The 17097-nt window shown below is 47.1% G+C and overlaps 1 protein-coding gene across 2 annotated transcripts in view; it reads left to right on the plus strand.

Moving 5' to 3' along the window:
- DOK5 (docking protein 5) overlaps positions 1-14101 on the plus strand; it is a 151328-nt gene extending 137227 nt beyond the window's left edge. For both annotated transcript variants that reach the window (XM_070801920.1, XM_070801919.1), the window contains 2 exons: positions 3963-4083; positions 13400-14101. In XM_070801920.1, coding sequence (XP_070658021.1) covers positions 3963-4083; positions 13400-13464 — 186 coding nt within the window. In that variant the 3' untranslated portion in view covers positions 13465-14101. The remainder of the gene's footprint in view (positions 1-3962; positions 4084-13399) is intronic.
- Positions 14102-17097: the final 2996 nt, after the last annotated feature.

Consider the following 17097-nt stretch of genomic DNA (forward strand, 5'->3'; position numbering starts at 1 on the left):
CTGTCACTCACGAAGCCTTGTCCTTCTCCCCTGGCGGGATCGTGAGCCGACACTAGTAGGACGGATAAACATGACGAGCTGGACACCCTGCTTCTGCTCGTCACATGAGCGGCAAAGTACAGAGTGACTCAGTCTTGTCACCACGCTCTCCACAGCCCCGAGAACCACGGTAACATAACCTGGACCTAGAGCTTCAGTAGGAATTCAGCTCCAGGCTGCTTTGCTGGGTTGATTTAAGATTTATTCCCTGCTCCCTGGGCAGGGCTGGGTTCTCTGGCTCATTGATTCCTCCATCCTGTATTTGTTCAGTCTTTGGGGGTCCCAGTCAGGTGTTGGGGATACAGAGATGAAAGATACAATCTCGTGTTCTCGGAGTGCATGGGCTGCAAGAGGAGGCGGGCTGCCATCACAGAAGAGCGAGATGACCACGGTGAGAGCAGGGCTGTGCATGCTCAGGTGGGTCTGACTCTGCGATTCTGTGGACTGTAGCCCGCCAGCCTCCTCTGTTCAGGGATTTCTCAGGCAAGAATACGGAGGGGGCTGCCATTTTCTTCTCCAGGGGATCTTCCTCACCCAGGGATCGAACCTGCGACTCTTGCGTCTCGTGTGTGTCCTGAGTTGGCAGGCAGATTCTTTACCAGTTGAGCCACCGTCTGGTAAGAGTGCCTGGTGTCATTTGTGGAGGAAGAGTGGTCAGGCGGTGGTTCCTGGGCCGCCTTCTGAAGGGCAGACAGCTGTTAGCCAGGTGAGGAGTCGGGGTGTCCTCAGGCCTAGGAGTCAGCATTTGCTATAGTGGGGAGTGGGGTGTGGGCACCTGGGTGGGTGGAAATGGCAGGACTCAGCAAGTGGCTTGGGCCCAGCCATTGTGCAGAGGGGTGACGGAGGGGTGCTGAGCTGAAGTCAGAGGGTGGGGCTCCCTGTGGCAGTGAGGCGGGGTGAGGGGGCACCTTCTGACTGGGGCATCATCGCTGACTTCCCAAGTCTTCTCACGCTTCGAGAATTCAGACATTTTTGCAGTGTTAACTAAGAAGGCTTTTCTTAGCACTTTTCTCCAAAGACAATTAAAATGCCCCTTTGATAAAATTAGATGTTCTTTCAAAGGTTTGAGGAAGGAAGAGACCAGGCTTGGTTGATATTCTCTTGACACACGGCATTGGTGCCATTTTATTTTTGTTCCTAAGTAAGCGTTCTAAAAATACAATCAGACCATGCTGGGCTGCAGAAGTATGTTCACAGTGAAGTAGCGAGTGATTTGAAGTGATGGCTGCTTCCCAAATATTTTCTTTGTATTAAAAATATTACTATCTTAACTATAATCCCTTTCTATTAAGAAAAGCAAATAATCGGTGCCTGAATATTCAGTTCTTTTCCTCTCTTTATTTTCTTGTACTCCATGTTCATGAGGTTGAACGTCACCGCATGTCGCTGCTAAATAGGTTTTTTTTTTTTGGTTGGTTTTTGTTTTTGCTGCTAAACTTTGAGACTTTCATTTCTGCAGAAGCAGGAAAACAGCCCCAGAACTTTTCTACTAGCCTTTGTTTTCAACTTTTTAACCCTTTTGATTTAATTGGACATGTTTAGGGAAAATATGTCCCCACAAAATCTAGTGCTGTGTAAGTACTTGGACACATTTAAGTAATTGTGCTACTGTGGTAAAGAGAGAATTCAATCCATCACGTGTAAAATAGAGGATATGTAAATTAAAATAGTCTTTGGAAAGATGGTTATAATCTTCTTTTAGAGTCAGTCTCATTGGGCTTCCCTTTGGTAAAGAATCTGCCTGCAATGTAGGAGACCTGGGTTTGATTCCTGGGTTGGGAAGACCCCCTGGAGAAGGAAATGGCAACCCACTCCAGTATTCCTGCCTAGAGAATCCCATGGACAGAAGAGCCTGGCAGGCTACTGTCCATGGGGTCACAAGAGCCGGACACGACTTAGCGACTAAACCACCATATCAACTCCAACGAGTTTTGGATTCCAGGGTGTGAAGTCTCGTATTATTTGGCTTTATTGAGGGAACGTACAGATATTATGCCTGAGACTACTATGTTAATGAGATGTATAGAGTGGGGAGTTTAAAAGGAACCTTTTGGAGGGCACTGCAGTTTATACTCATCATCACAACGTCCTTCCTTTTCGCTGTGCCTGGTTTGTTAGGCAAGTGCTAAGCAGGCATCATCTCACTGAATCCAAGTGGATAAATTTAATACCAGCTTTTCTCAGATGAGCAATTAAGGTGGCATCCCACTAGACAGAATGGTCTGCGATTCGCTCTTCCGTAATGGCACAGTATGGCAGTGTTTCCTTCTCAGTTGACGTAAATCTGCCGTCCTCTGATTTGCGGTTGCCAAGCACTCCAGCGTGTCCGCAGTTAGCCAGGCCCTGAGACTTGGGGGCTTACGTTGCCCCTAGTTTTCCTGAGTGCAGACTGTCTCCTAACGCCCATCCTTGTCTAAACCCATTTCTGGACACGTTTTTATCAGACTGGGGTGGGTCATTTGATATGCAAGCCGCTCTGGGACATCAGAGTCACCTCTGTGGTACGACACAGTAAAAGCATGTCATGTTTGTGCCAGATCAGGGCTCGGGCCGGGGGCACTGGGCAGCTGCCTCAGATCACACCCCACCCTCTCTTCCTCCTGCGTCGTCCCTGTGTGCCTCTAGTCCCTCCCTGCTCGTCCTGCTAAGCTGTCTTCTCTCGGAATCGTCCCCCAGTGTGGTTGGACAGACGACCTACTCCTCCCCGAGGACGTGGAGCCTCACACTGTATCTTTTAGGATGGGTCCTCTTAGATACTTGGAGCCAAAAGCCACAGCTTCCTCTTCCCCTCAGTATCTGGAAGGGGATCAGGCACTTGTGGGAGCAGACAGAGGTTTTCTTCTGCTGGTATGGTGTGAGTGCTCAGCTGTGTCCGACTCTGCCGCCCCATGGACTGTGGCCCTCTGGGCTCCTCTGTCAGTGGGATTCTTCAGGCAAGGATGCTGGAACAGGTTGCCATTTCCTTCTCCAGGGGTCTTCCTGACCCAGAGATGGAACCCGGGTCTCCTGCATCTCCGGGATTGGCTGGTGGATTCTTGACCATTAGCGCCACCTGGGAAGGCCCATGCTAGTGCTAAAACCCAGCTCATATCAGCTTAGACTAAGACCAAATGGGCTGGTGTAAGTGAGAGCTCTCGGCCTAGCCTCTGGGTTCAGGTAGGAACCAAGGCCTCAGTGGAGCTTGTCAGGACTCTCCCTGGCTTTCTTCCTCAGAGTAGTGTCCACTGACTGCCTTGTTCTTTCTTACTGTGCCAGGATAGACCCCAGGCCCATCTCCTGTCCCCCCATCAGCTCCCTACATTGATGAGAAAGCTCCCACATTCAACTCCAGAAGTACGTCCTGCGTACTTACCACCTCAGGACATGATCTAGACCCTGGGGTTCAGCAATGACCGAAGCAGGCAAAACACCCTTAACTTACCTCTCCTGATTCTTCCACAAAAGTTCTAATGAATGTCCCCAGGGATTGTGTCTTACTGGCCTGACTCAGGTCCCTGGGCCACCCCTGAATCCGTAGTGGGGTCCACCCACCGTGACAGGTGGGTTGAGCTGAGTCGCTGGAAGTTCCAGCCCGGAAAATGATACCCTGTTGCCAACGTGTGAAGAACGGGCGCTGCCAAGTCAGCAAAGACAGACGTGCTCCCCCACGGGCCAGCCCACTGGCTCTGGATGGCCGACTCCGCGGCCCTCGATCTCCCCGGGTGGATCTCCCTGAGTGGATCTCCCTGGGTGGATCTCCCCGGGCGGATCTCCCTGGGCGGGGCTTCCCAGGTGGATCTCTCCGAGTGCATCTCCCTGGGTGGGGCTCCGCGGGTGGGGCTCCCCCGGGTGGATCTCCCCTGGTGGATCTCCTCGGCGGGGGCTCCCCGGGTCAGCCCTCGCAGCCCTGGGTTGCTGACTTGCGCTCTGTTCCTCTGTCGCAGCTCCAGGTGAAGATGAGCGAGCGGGCCGCCTCGCTGAGCACCATGGTGCCTCTGCCTCGCAGCGCCTACTGGCAGCACATTACCCGGCAGCACAGCACGGGGCAGCTGTACCGCCTGCAAGGTGAGCGGGGCGGGGCGGAGGGCAGGGTGCTGGAGCGGAGGGCGTGGCTCCGCGGGGCTCTGGGGCGGGGCGCAGTGGGGGAGGGGCGGGGGGCGTGGCTCCGGGGCGGGGGGCTCCGGGGCGGGGCTCCGGGGCGGGGCGCAACGGAGGCCAGAGTCCTCCCGGATGCTGCGTCCTTCCCCGCAGGTTAGTCCCCTTTCCCCCAGAGCCCAGTGTTTCTGAGGCAGGGGCCTCGGGCTCCATTCCAAGTCAGGGCCCTGAGACCCCGCCTGTCTTGTGGGGAGGACAAAAACGAAACATCCTCAGGGCAATCTGGACAGAGGAAATGTCACATGAAGGAGACCCTCATTTTACAATTATTTTAACTAACCTAACTCCCTTTCAAAACAAGTAGGCGCTCATCAGAAATGCCCGAAGACTAAAGGTCTTACCAGGGCCCTGACGGGGTAGTCATATTTTTTAAAATCTTAAGTTTAGAGCAGATGTGTTAGATGCTGTTGACATATGGTTTGTGTGCTCCTTGGGTTATATAGCTACCTCTGACAATGTCTGCATCTGTTTACAACAAAGAAAACAACTCTGTTTCCTAGCATATAGACACAACTTCTTCAACCATAACAACAAAAAAATGCAAATTTACCTGCATACAAAAAGCCCGTATTACGGTTGGAAAACAGTACATAGCTGAAAGAGTCTGGTATCATCACCAAGGACTGCTGCTGCTGCTAAGTTGCTTCAGTGTCTGACTCTGTGCGACCCCATAGACGGCAGCCCACCAGGCTCCTCCGTCCCCGGGATTCTCCAGGCAACAACACTGGAGTGGGTTGCCATTTCCTTCTCCAGGAATTAACTATAGGAACTTATAATTACTAGAGGCCCTTATTGAATATAACTGGCCTAGAACCCAACAATTCTCTGCCAACACAGGCCTTAGTTGACTTAGGAAGCACAGAAATCAGTCAATTTCCTGGTCTCCATGTGTTGCCACACTGGTGCAGAACTCTCTTAGAAGCTAACTGCTACACTGACCTGGACAGCATCTGAATTATAGCAGACTTCTGCTTCCCCAAATTGTTTTTGCCCATGTTTTCAGACTATCTTCTTTGCTTTTTCACATTTCTCCAATTACTGAAAATAAGATTCACAAGTTACACCGTGCTCTATCAGGCCTTACAGACCTAAATAAACATCCCCATCACTTTTGACAAGGCCTTCTCCCAGTTCCCTTACTGTCACAGAAATGGTTCTCACCACTGGTACAGACTTATTTCCCCCACTGAGAATTTCTCTCAGTATTCTTTATGGCTTAGTTCAAGTTCACCATTCCATAAAATTTCTAGGGACTACACCAATTTCTAGGGACTACATCACCAAGGACTACTGACCCACTAATTCCAGAAAAACAGTGGTGATAATGTTACCTCTAGACACGGAGCAGAACAACACAAAACATCACCATGAAGGAGGAAAATCACCTTAGAGAAGTTTGCGTTGTTTTTATCAAATATAGCAAGCCACAAACCAAACGGCTCATCAGAATCGGACTTGGGGTTATTTGATAAGCCTTTATATTTCAGTTCAGTTTATATTTAAGTTTGTTATTTATTACTTTTATAACCCAACACTCAACAGTAATGAGATTCAGGCAGATTTTGGATATATATTAGCTTCCCTGGTGGCTCAGAGGGTAAAGCAGCTGCCTGCAATGCAGGAGACCCGGGTTCGATCCCTGGGTCAGGAAAATCCCCTGGAGAAGGAAATGGCAACCCCTCCAGTTTTCTTACCTGGAGGATCCCACGGATGGAGCAGCCTGGTGGGCTGCAGTCCACGGGTAGCAAACTGAGCGACTTCACTTTCCCTTTTGGTTCCAGACCATCCCAATAAAGAGAATATTGTGATAAAGCGAGTCACACAAATTTTTTTGGCTTCCCAGTGCATATTAAAGTTATGTTTACACTAGCCTATGGTCTATTACGTGTGCAACAGGTTTTATGTCTAAAAAGATATACATACTTTAATTCAAAAACACTTTGTTGCTAAAAAATGCTAATGATCATGTAAGCCTTCGGTGGGTCGTAGTAGTAACATCAAACATCACCAATCACAGGTCATCAAAGCAAGTATAATAATAATGAACAAGCTGGAGATATTTCAAGAATTACTCAAATGTGACACAAAGATGCGAAGTAAGCAGGTGCTGTTGGAGAAACGGTACCAACAGGTTCACTCAGCATAGGATCGCCGCAGATCTGCCGTTTAAAAAATACATAGGGACTTCCCTGGCCATCCAGTGGTTAGGAACCTGCACTGCCTCCACGGTAGGGGGCGTGGGTTCGATCCCTGGTTGGGGAACTGGGATCCCGAATGCTGCATGATGAGGCCCTAAAATACTCAATCAAAAAGAAATTTTAAAACGTTAACAAAAGTGCAAATCTGTAAGCATAATGCAGTGAAGCAGAAAATGAGGTCTGTGTGCATCGCTGTAGAAGTAAGTCCAAGTTTATCGGTACAGATTTTACAAATGAGCACAGTAGTAGTGCTTGCAGGACAGTAATTTAAAGATAGCGATTGCTTAGTTTCTGATGAAATAAATTCCAGTGATAATAAGAAAAAAAAAAGCCATGGAATCCCTGCAGAGATGATGGGTTATCAAACTTTGTGACTGGTAATTGTATAGGGTTTTGAAGGTGATTGTGTTCTAGGATTGAAGATGATAATTAAAACTATGATTGTTTGTTACATAGTATAACCTTCATTGAACCTAAGCTCCCAATAGAATTCTTACATTTTTCCTGTTTTGACTGCATGCTAATACTCAATGAAATATCCTATTATCTTAGTATATTTCTGTGCACGAGAATGGCATTATAATTGCTTCAGTGATTTTTTTTCTATGTTTTGTATCAATTATTTCATCAAACTGTTTGTTTTCACATACTTTTGTTACCTGTGTAGGAATTAATGTAAATGTGTTTTATTTTGATACTCAGTTTGTAACCGATGTTTCCGAGATAGTACCTCATCAGCAACTTCTATGTAGATTTGTCTATATTTGTCTTATCTTGGGATTGCTTCTTAGTCACCAGTATTCATTGAGATACAGTGCTAATATGTGCTGTGGATGTATTGAATAGCTTGGAAACTCAATTTACCACTAAATTTGATAGATTTTTAAAAAATGTTCAGACTACATAAAATTATCTCACGTCTCAGGGTGGCCATTCACACGACGAATAAATGGGAAATGTTCATCTGTCCCCCCTATGAGGCTTCCGGTGGCTCAGCGGTAGAGGCCGCCTGCAACGCAGGAGACACGGGTTCCACCCCGGGTTGGGAGGATCCCTGGAGGAGGAATTGGCGACCCACTCGAGCGTGCTTGTTGAGAAGTCCGTGGACAGAGGAGCCTGGCGGGCTGTAGTCCTCGCGGTTTTAAAGAGACAGACAGGACTGAGCAGCTGAGCAGGCTCACACGCATTCCACCTGTCCCACCTGCCTTTATTCCTCCCTTCTGCCCACCCCCAGAAGAAAAGGAAATTGAGAAAATGCGTAACATCGTGGCCCTGTGTGTGTCCCACGATGAGCTTACACAGCGCCTCGTATCTTGTTTTGCTGGTATCCGTGAGTTGTAATTCCTCTGGCCAACTCACCTCCCCTAATGTGCTTCAGATTGATTTTTGTCTGACGGATCCAGTGGCTAACCTTGGAAATCATGCAGAACTTTATGAGGGAATTTATCCAAGAGGTTTGAGAAATGTTTCCTCTCCAAATTTGGTGCTAGAGCGCCCCCTACTGGTTGACGCTTGGATTTACCGCTTTATTATTCTATCGGTGAGGAGAGGAGCGTGCGGGGTCTGACACGCCCGCGTACCCTAAGATGTGTTCATCCATCTTCGCTGCTTCCTCCACCCCATTTTACAGTTTCAAAACTAAATTCTCTTCTCTGCTTAGGCATTTACAGAATTAACATGTGAGCTTCATCGTGAGAATTGGGAAAAAATACATGAAATAGAAGCACTCAGCCATATGTTGAGCCCCGTGTTCACAGGCTTCTTCTAAGAATACATTGTATAAAACGAGTTGCCATTTCCCAGTTGTCTTCTATATTGTCCTGACCCTGGTTGATGCCACCCTCCTCCAAAAAAGTACTGCTGCTGCTGCTGCTAAGTCACTTCAGTGTCCGACTCTGGATTCTCTAGGCAAGAACACTGGAGTGGGTTGCCATTTCCTTCTCCAGTGCATGAAAGTGAAAAGTGAAAGTGAAGTCACTCAGTCTGGAGTCCAATAATTGGGGGCAAAATCAGTCTTTTAGTTGCTCAGTCGTGTCCAACTCTTTGTGACCCCATGGACTGCAGCACGCCAGGCCTTCCTGTCCATCACCAAACTCCCGGAGTTTGCTCAAACTCGTGTCTATTGAGTCGGTGATGCCATCCAACCATCTCATCCTCTGTTGTCCCCTTCTCCTCTCATCGTCCATCTTTCCCAGCATCAGGGTCTTTTCCAGTGAGTCAGTTCTTCCCATCAGGTGGCCAAAGTATTGGAGCTTCAGCTTCAGCATCAGTCTTTCCAATGAATACTCAGGATTGATTTCCTTTAGGATGGACTGGTTTGTGCTACATGTTAAATTCTTTAGGAAATTCAGAGAGCAAATCAATATTTTCAAGACTCTGAGATGTCCTGCAGTAAAAAATAAATCTGTTTAATCTTGGTTAAGCCAGGGCTCTGTAAAGGTGAACATGCAGTCTTCTCTCTCCTTTGTTTTTTTTTTAATATAAACTAACATTAATATACAACTAGTAAAGTGCCAGATTTGTTCCTTTCAAGGGAGACAGGACATACTCACTGCATATCTTTATAAAAGCTACTGTTTCTTGAGGACCCACTGTGTTCCTGTCTACACTAGGAACCTAACGTGGTGGTGGTGGTTTAGTCGTGTCTGATTCTTCTTCGACCACAGGAACTATAGTCTGCCAGGCTCCTCTGTCCCTGGGGTTTCCCAGGCAAGAACACTGGAGTGGGTTGTGTTCCCTTTTCCAGGGGACCTTCCTGACCAGGGATTGAACCTGGGTCCCCTGTGCGGCAGCAGTGTTTGTACTGCAGGGGGTCTCCTGCATTGCAGGCAGACTCGTTACCAACTGAGCCACTAGGAAAGCCAGAATGTAATATACGTGATCTCATAGACTGCAAAGCGGCCGCCTGGGAGTGTTTTATTCCCCTGCGCAGCTAAGACACAGAATTTGAAGTTAGTAATGTGTCCAGGATCACCTGTGTCATGGAGCTGAGGCTTTCGTCTCCATTCATTCATTGTTTGATAAATGTTAGCTGAGCATCTGTTTTATGCTGAGTATTATGCTAGGTGATGGAGCCACAGTGGGGCTACTACACAGGCTTGTTTCTGCCTCCTACAGGTTATAGTCGGAAGGAGAGCCACAGCCAACAATTACACACGCATATTTAATTTCAAATTTGGTCCATGTCATATTGAAAAGAAAATGTTTGTAGTAGAGAATGGTAAAGCAGAGTTGTAGCCAGTTTGGGGAGGAGGGTCACAAAGAGACTTCTTTAGAGGGGCTGCACCATTTACCCCAAGACCTGGAATCTGAAAAGAGGAGTCCTATTGAGCATTATCCACAGAGAAATCAACATATGCAAAGGCCCTGGTGCAGAAGGAGCTCAGATTTTCAAAGAACAGAAAGGAAGCAGTGTGACTGGTGCATAAAGGCTTTTAGGAGAGAGCCGGGTGTGTCCAGCTTCTTGGCAATGTTCTTCTTAAACTCCCTCATCTCCTTCTTTAAGTTAACATGTTAGGAATTTTGCCCTTAATCCTAAGGCGCTCCATTTAGAACCCTTCTGTAGAAATTGCCTCTGAAGAGAGCGTCCCTTGTTTCAAAGCAAAAATGAGAAAAACATAGGCACTTATATCATTGATCCAGCGTGATGTGATTTTGGATATTCGTGGGAAATCAAGGAGCCGCATCAGATGTCTGTGCCACTCTACGGGCATCTCCCTTCTCGCCTTTCCTGGCTCACCTGGCAGCAGGTGGAGTTGGCCAGAGACTCCATTTCAATGAAGGCAGAACTGAGACCCTTGGAGGTCAGTAGTCACCGAGATCACATGGACAGCGGGTGGACGGACTGACACTAGAACTCCAGGGTTCTGACTCCTGGTTTAGAGTCTTTCTTTCATTGTATATGCTTGCCTTTGGGTGGAAATTCTGCCACCGCGGCTGTTTCCAAAGTGAATACCATGTGATGGAAATAACTCCTCCAGAGGGTTGGTTCCAGGTCATGCAATTTACATTTTTATCCTAAGGAGGGTAGATTTTTTTGAGCAAGTGGTTACTTTGGAGGGCTTAACCTTGGGTTTTCTTTCTTTTTAAAAATTTATCTTTTATTGAAGTATAGTTGGTTTACAATGCTGTTTTAATTTCTGCTGTACAGCAAAGTGATCCAGTTATGCATATATATGTATACATTCAGTTATACACATATATGTATACATTCAGTTATACACACACACACACACACACATATATGTGTGTGCTAAGTCACTTCAGTCGTCTCCGACTCTTTGCAGCCCCATGGACTGCAGCTCACCAGACTCCTGTCCGTGGGATTCTCCAGGCAAGAGTACTGGAGTGGGTCGCCATGCCCTCCTCCAGGGGATCGTCCCGACCCAGGGATCGAGCCCAGGTCTCTATGTCTCCTGCATTTGCAGGCAGGTTCCTTTACCCCTGGCGCCTGTGCCTGCATTTTATACTCTTTTCCATTATCTATCACAGGGCATCGACTGTAGCCCCCTGTGCTGTAAGCAGGGCCTTGTCTGTCTCTCCTGGATAGAATAGTTGCCTCTGCTCGTCCTGAACTCCCATCCATCTGTCCCCCAGCCCCTACCCCTTGACAACCACCATCTGTTCTCTATAATGTTGGTTTTTCAGTATTAATTCTAATACAGCTACGTACATTGTGTGTGCATCTAGTAAGAGAGAAGTAGATTAAGATCCGAGCAAATTAGAATAGAATGATGACAGAGAAACCGGGGTCTCACACTCGCATGTCTGTAGGGGCCACGAGGACCAGCCAGTGTGGCGCGGTGGGCTCCCTGGTGAACGTGGCGGGGAGAGCGCAGGCCACGGGCCCGGCCTTCCCCAGTGTGCAGTTACCCAATGTCGACAAGGAATGCCCCGTGCTCTGTGCCCCGTGCAGGCCAGAGAACAGGGCTGGGCACAGAGAGGGCCCACAGGCCAGCGCCAGCTTGTGACCTCTGTGTGTGACCTTTGCATGCGTTTGTGTGCATTGGAAGGAGAATTGAATTCATGTGTAAAATGATTGGGAAGCTGGAAGGAATGATCTCTAGTGATTGGGATATTTTACTATTCTAACTTGTCTAATAATAGTCACTTCTATATGTACCAGTGACTGTATGATACATATATAGTTTTCTTATGGTTCAGATTTGAGGCTTGTAAATATCTGAATCCACGATTTCTTATGTCAGAAAGGGACTAGACTGGGCCGTGATGGAGCCCAGGGCTGTTGGGATAAGGAGATGCGCTTAGGGCGTAGGGCCAGTGCCACGATGAGCCTTCCTGCTCCATCCAGCGTTCTGAGTGCGCATTGGTGGGGCGGGCATGCTCTGCTTAGCCGGTTAGACTGGCTTGATCTACATGTTTGGCTCCAGGAAGTCTGAACTGTAGTGTAGATTTTTCTTTGTTCACTTCTGAGGGCTCTTCACCTGATCTGCATTGTAAATTCCTTTGCGTGTGGTAACCCTTAGTCGCTTAATGCAACGAGCCCACTGACCGGAAAAGACCCTGATGCTGGGAAAGACTGAAGGCAGGAGGAGAAGGGGCGACAGGGGATGAGGTGGTTGGATGGCATCACTGATGCAATGGACTTGAATGTGAGTGAATTCCGCAAGATAGTGAAGGACCGCGGAGCCTGGCAGGCACAGTTCACGGAGTCGCGGAGTCAGACTTAGCGACTGGACCGCAACAGCCCTTAGCCAGCAGATGGCAGTAGAGCACCTCTTGTGTTTATCAAACCACACGCTCCGGCCGCAGGAAACGGCCAGCTGGCCTCCTGGGCAATCCAGCTGCTGTCTGTTTTTGTTCACAAGCTTTCATGGGAACATTCACGCCCATTCCTTACAGATTAACTGGTTGCTATTGAGCTGCAGGCAGTGGAGTTAAGTAGTCGCTACGAGACCATACACTCTGCAGAACCTAAAGTACTTCACATCTGCCCTTTTATAAAGTTCGCCAGCCCCTGTCCGGTGTCACAAAGGAGACTCGCAGTGGCCTCGTGTGAGTTCTTCCTGACCTGGCCTTCCTGACATCTTCATTGTCCTTGGTTTGGAACTTAAACCTGAAATAATAAAGGCTGTGTGGCTTTTAAGAGGTCCTCCTTTACCGCAGGATTGCCTAGGAATAAATACAATATTGTCTTATTTCTGACCTGGTTTCCAAACGGTGTTCTCGCCAACCAAAAGATTCCCCAGTCTTTTGATTGTATCTCGTTTTCCCTAAATCTGTTGGGTGTAGGAGTTGGTTGATGAAATATCGAGGAGGCGGTTGCCCCTCGTTGCTCCTGGTTTGATCCCATTGCTGTTGTTTGGTCGCTAGGTTGTCACCACCTCTTTGCAACCCCTTAGAACGTAACTGGCCAGGCTCCTCTGTCCCTGGGATTTCCCAGGCAAGATTCCTGGACAGGGCTACCATTTCCTTCTCCAGGGGATCTTCCCGACCCAGGCGTGGGACCCGTGTCCCCGGCATTGGCAGGAGGGCTCTTTACCACCGAGCCACCTGGGGAGCCTGGTTCGCACATAGCCAGTGCAAAGGCCCGGAGAAGGCGATGGCGCCCACTCCAGTACTCTCGCCTGGAAAACCCCATGGACGGAGGAGCCTGGTGGGCTGCAGTCCATGGGGACATAAAGAGTCAGACACGACTGAGCGACTTCACTTTGCCTTTTCACTTCCATGCATTGGAGAAGGAAATGGCAACCCACTCCAGTGTTCTCGCCTGGAGAATCCCAGGGACGGGGGAGCCTGGTGGGCTGCCGTCTCTGGGGTCGCAGAGAGTCGGACACGACTGAAGTGACTCAGCAGCGGCAGCAGCAGTGCAAAGGCCACACGCAAGTGATGTGCTAAGCATCCCGTCTTTCAGTGTGGTTTCACTCTCCTTTGCGTATCCTTGGGAGTAGCCTCTGGGGGAAAAGCCTTCTGTATCCTACGTTATTTATGTCTGTTATACAGAAACTTGCGATGAGCTAACCTGGTTGTGGTTGCAACTGCTGATTTTAAAATCTCTTTTGGAAAAGGTGTCACCAGCCCTCTGAAGCTTCATCGAACAGAGACTTTTCCCACCTACCCATCTGAGCACTGACGGGCCTGGCGTGAGCCGTGTCAGCCGCAGACCCACCCGGACGGGCAGAGGGCGCCCGGGGAGCCGTGCCGGCAAGCAGCTCCGCGTCCTGCCTACCTGTGTGGTCCCTGGGACACTCTGCAATACTCTTTTTCTTTTTTCCCCTTTTCTTTCTTTAAAAAAAAAAAATTAGCATACTTGAAACCTGCTCTATAGGTATCGACTTTGTGTTCCCCCTTTTACGGCTGTGGTTTTCTATTGTAGATACCGTGTGCCCTGCACCTCCCTGAATTTACCCTTTTGCGGATTCTTGTGATTTATTTTCCTTCTGAGTGTTTCAATTGTTTGACAGTACTGACAATAAAACGGCTCTTAATTATTTGTTATTTGTTTATACCATATTCCTCAGTTATTAATACTATGGTTCTGCTTAACTATGGGCCATCGTATTTTATTATATCCCCACTTGGTTAAATCAGTGCTTGGACTCAGTGTGACCTGTTACATTAAGAAGTCAGCTTTCCTAGCACCCTTTATATTATTTACCAGGGTCACAGTTTCTTACACCATCTCCCCTCTCCCTCCCTTTTAAGAAAGCTTTTATTTTCTTCCATGTACCTTCCAAAACGTTTTAAAATAAAAGATCATTCTTCACCCATATTGTCTTGGGTTTCTGGCTACATGGGTTTCTCTGTATCTTCAGTGTTTCTGAAGGTGTGTGAATATCTTCAGTGTGAACCCTGAGCATTGCATTTGATAGTATCCAACCATGTGTGTGTTTCTTCACTCCTTCATTCAGCTGCCTGTGCTGAGCATCTGCTCGTCCCAGGACCTTGTGATGCAGAGGGGCATGACAAGGAAATAAGGGCATAACTCTAATACAGCGTGGCATCTGCTAAATGGGCCTCAGAAGTGATGGCCTCTAAAGAGACGGTCAGTCTGTTCCCTAGGCTTTCCCACTGGGAAAACGCCAGATGGGAGTTGAGTCTTGTGAGCTTCTGAGGTTACAATTGTTATAAAGCTGTATAAGGGATGGGGTCTGTCTTGGTCTCAACTCGATTCTCAGTAGCGTTGCCAGGTAAAATATGGGATCTAGTTAAATTTGAATTTCAGATACACAGTGAATAATTTTTTAGCATACATGTATTGCATGGGATGTGACTATACTTAAAAATGCCCGTTGTCTGTCTTAGATTAAAACTTGACTGGGTGGTCTCTATTTTTCCTTACTAAATTTGGCAATCTTATTTCCCAGACCCTAGAACATAGCTCATGCTTGAGAAATATACGTTGAACCTATGGATAGAGGAATAAACCCTGATCCTTGGGATGGAATTCTTTCTGCAACGGGAAGCAAATTAACATTGATTTGCATATGTTCTCAGTGCCAGGCACGGGGCTCGATCTTTCCAAAATGATTATTTTCACTAAGGAGAAAAAAAAGTGTTTTTGCTAAGTCCCAAGAATGCTCCTTCCAAAAAGTGCATAATTTCCTAAAATGGAGATTGACCAATGAAACCCCAAAGGTCTTGCTGAAATCCCGCCTTGATCTGAGGTGGTTGGGGTTTCCAAGGATGCTGCTGGTTGGGATGTGTTTTTCTCAGGGGTGGAGAAACCTGGAGGAGGGGGTTAAGCTCAGCTGAGAATGAATTAGTGGCTTAGGGACACAGAAGTGATTTCGCGCTGATGGCTTTGCTGGGACACACTTGTGTTTCGTGTCCTCTTCCCATCCTTCTGGTTCATCCTGTTCTCCCAGGCGTATTTCTGTTCATCTTTTAAAAATTTGGTTTGCCACACACGTTTGATAGTTCACTCACTGTTCATTTTTCCTGACTCTATCTGGCTCTTATGTATTTTTTTTTTCCTTGTTGAAAACTATCTCATAAGAGGTTCTCCCTGATTCCCAGGGCCTTGGCAGCCAGCATGGGGGATTAAGTTAAAGAAGTAGATAAAGGAAATGGAATTAAGGAAATAATTATAATTTTAATGAAGTCAGGATTGCTGAAGCAAGTCTACAGCTAATGAGTGTGTGAAGAAATGTTGCTGAATGTAGTTAACTATAAGCCAGAGACTCTTTTAGGACTTTTCAAAAAAGAAACATATTGACAAAAAGGAGTTAGAGTTCTATTAGAGTCTCCTAATAGCTTCTACTTATTGTCTCTGCTATTCTTAGACCTTTACTTGTGTTATCTTACTTAATTCAATCCTCAACAGCTCCATGAGGTAAGTATAATTATTGTTCCTGTTTAACAGATGAGAAACTGATCCTAAGGAGTTTAAATAATCTAAAAATATGCCTAAGATCTCTTAGCTCTGTTAAAAGATAAACCGAGGCAGATTAAAAGAGTTTATTTGAGGGACTTAGCCGGTGATCCAATAGTTAAGACTCCTGGCTCCCACTGCATGGGGTGTAGGTTCCAACCCTCATCAGGGAACTAAGATCCACATGCCCATGGCGTGGCTTAAAAAAAAAAGTTTATTTGAGTATCCGTCTCTTGGGATTGGGCAACATCAAACCAAAGATGGTTAGAAGAGCTGCACAGACAAGCTGGTGGGCTGGGGTGGGGGTGCAGTTTTTATAGAGAATACTTGGAGGCAAAGCAAGGAAGCACTTGACTGCCTATGGCTGAAGCGGTTGCCTTATCTGGGAAAGACTAGTTGGCTGTTTGTGATGGCTTGTTCCTAAGTTTCATTTTCTTGAATTCTAGCGCATTGACTCTGGCTTAGGTTTTTGCTTTGCTCCAGTAGGCCACCCGGGACCACCCCAGTCTAACGGCCTTCCTGTTTGATTATGTCAACAGCTACTAAATGACAGACACATTTGAACCCGGGCAGTCTGATTCACGAGACTGTAAATTGTGTATCCCTTACCCATGCTGCTTTGGAGGGCAGCAAATATTTTCTTTAAAGGGCCGGAATATAGATATTCTAGGCTTTCTGGGTCATATGGTGTCTCTGTTCCTCCTGTATTGCAGAAAAAGCCGCAGACCATGATCCTCAATGGGGAGGCATGGCCATGTGCCAGTAAAACTGTTTACAGAATCAAGTGACTGGCTGGAGTCACCCCACTGTAAGAACCCCCAGGACTGTCTTTTATCAGTTTCAGGGTTTTTGGTAGACAACACGAGAGATTTAAACACATTAATCTCTGACCTTAAATAAGAGAAATAGTGATTCGAAGTTATTTTGAAATTTCTTTTTCTAATCCTTAACCTGCTTGGTGAACACCCGAGTGTGAGAAGGGGTAACATTTCAGAGCTGTGCTGGATTTGTACGTAATCCAAACTGAATTCTTAAGTGCTTCCACCAACGTTGCAAATCAACTGAAATCTAAAGATTAAACTGCATAGTTTTACTTAGAGTTGTTTCTGTTTTAATTGTATGATGAGAAAAGTGACTTTTCTTTCTTTTGGCAGACGTATGATGGGGGTGGAGGTAAATTTTGTCTTCCCTTTTGCACGCTTATTTTATCCAGGGCTAAAAAAAGACCTTTGGGGCTTCCCTGGTGGCTCCGATGGTAAAGAATCTACCTGCAATGCAGGAGATTCTTCTATCTTTGGGTCAGAAAGATTCCCTGGAGGAGGAAAGGGTTTCCCACTCTAGTAGTCTTGCCTGAAGAATTCCATGGACAGAGGAGCCTGGTAGGTTACAGTT

The sequence above is a fragment of the Bos indicus genome, chromosome 13, assembly GCF_029378745.1.
Source record: "Bos indicus isolate NIAB-ARS_2022 breed Sahiwal x Tharparkar chromosome 13, NIAB-ARS_B.indTharparkar_mat_pri_1.0, whole genome shotgun sequence".
Lineage (NCBI taxonomy): Eukaryota > Metazoa > Chordata > Mammalia > Artiodactyla > Bovidae > Bos > Bos indicus.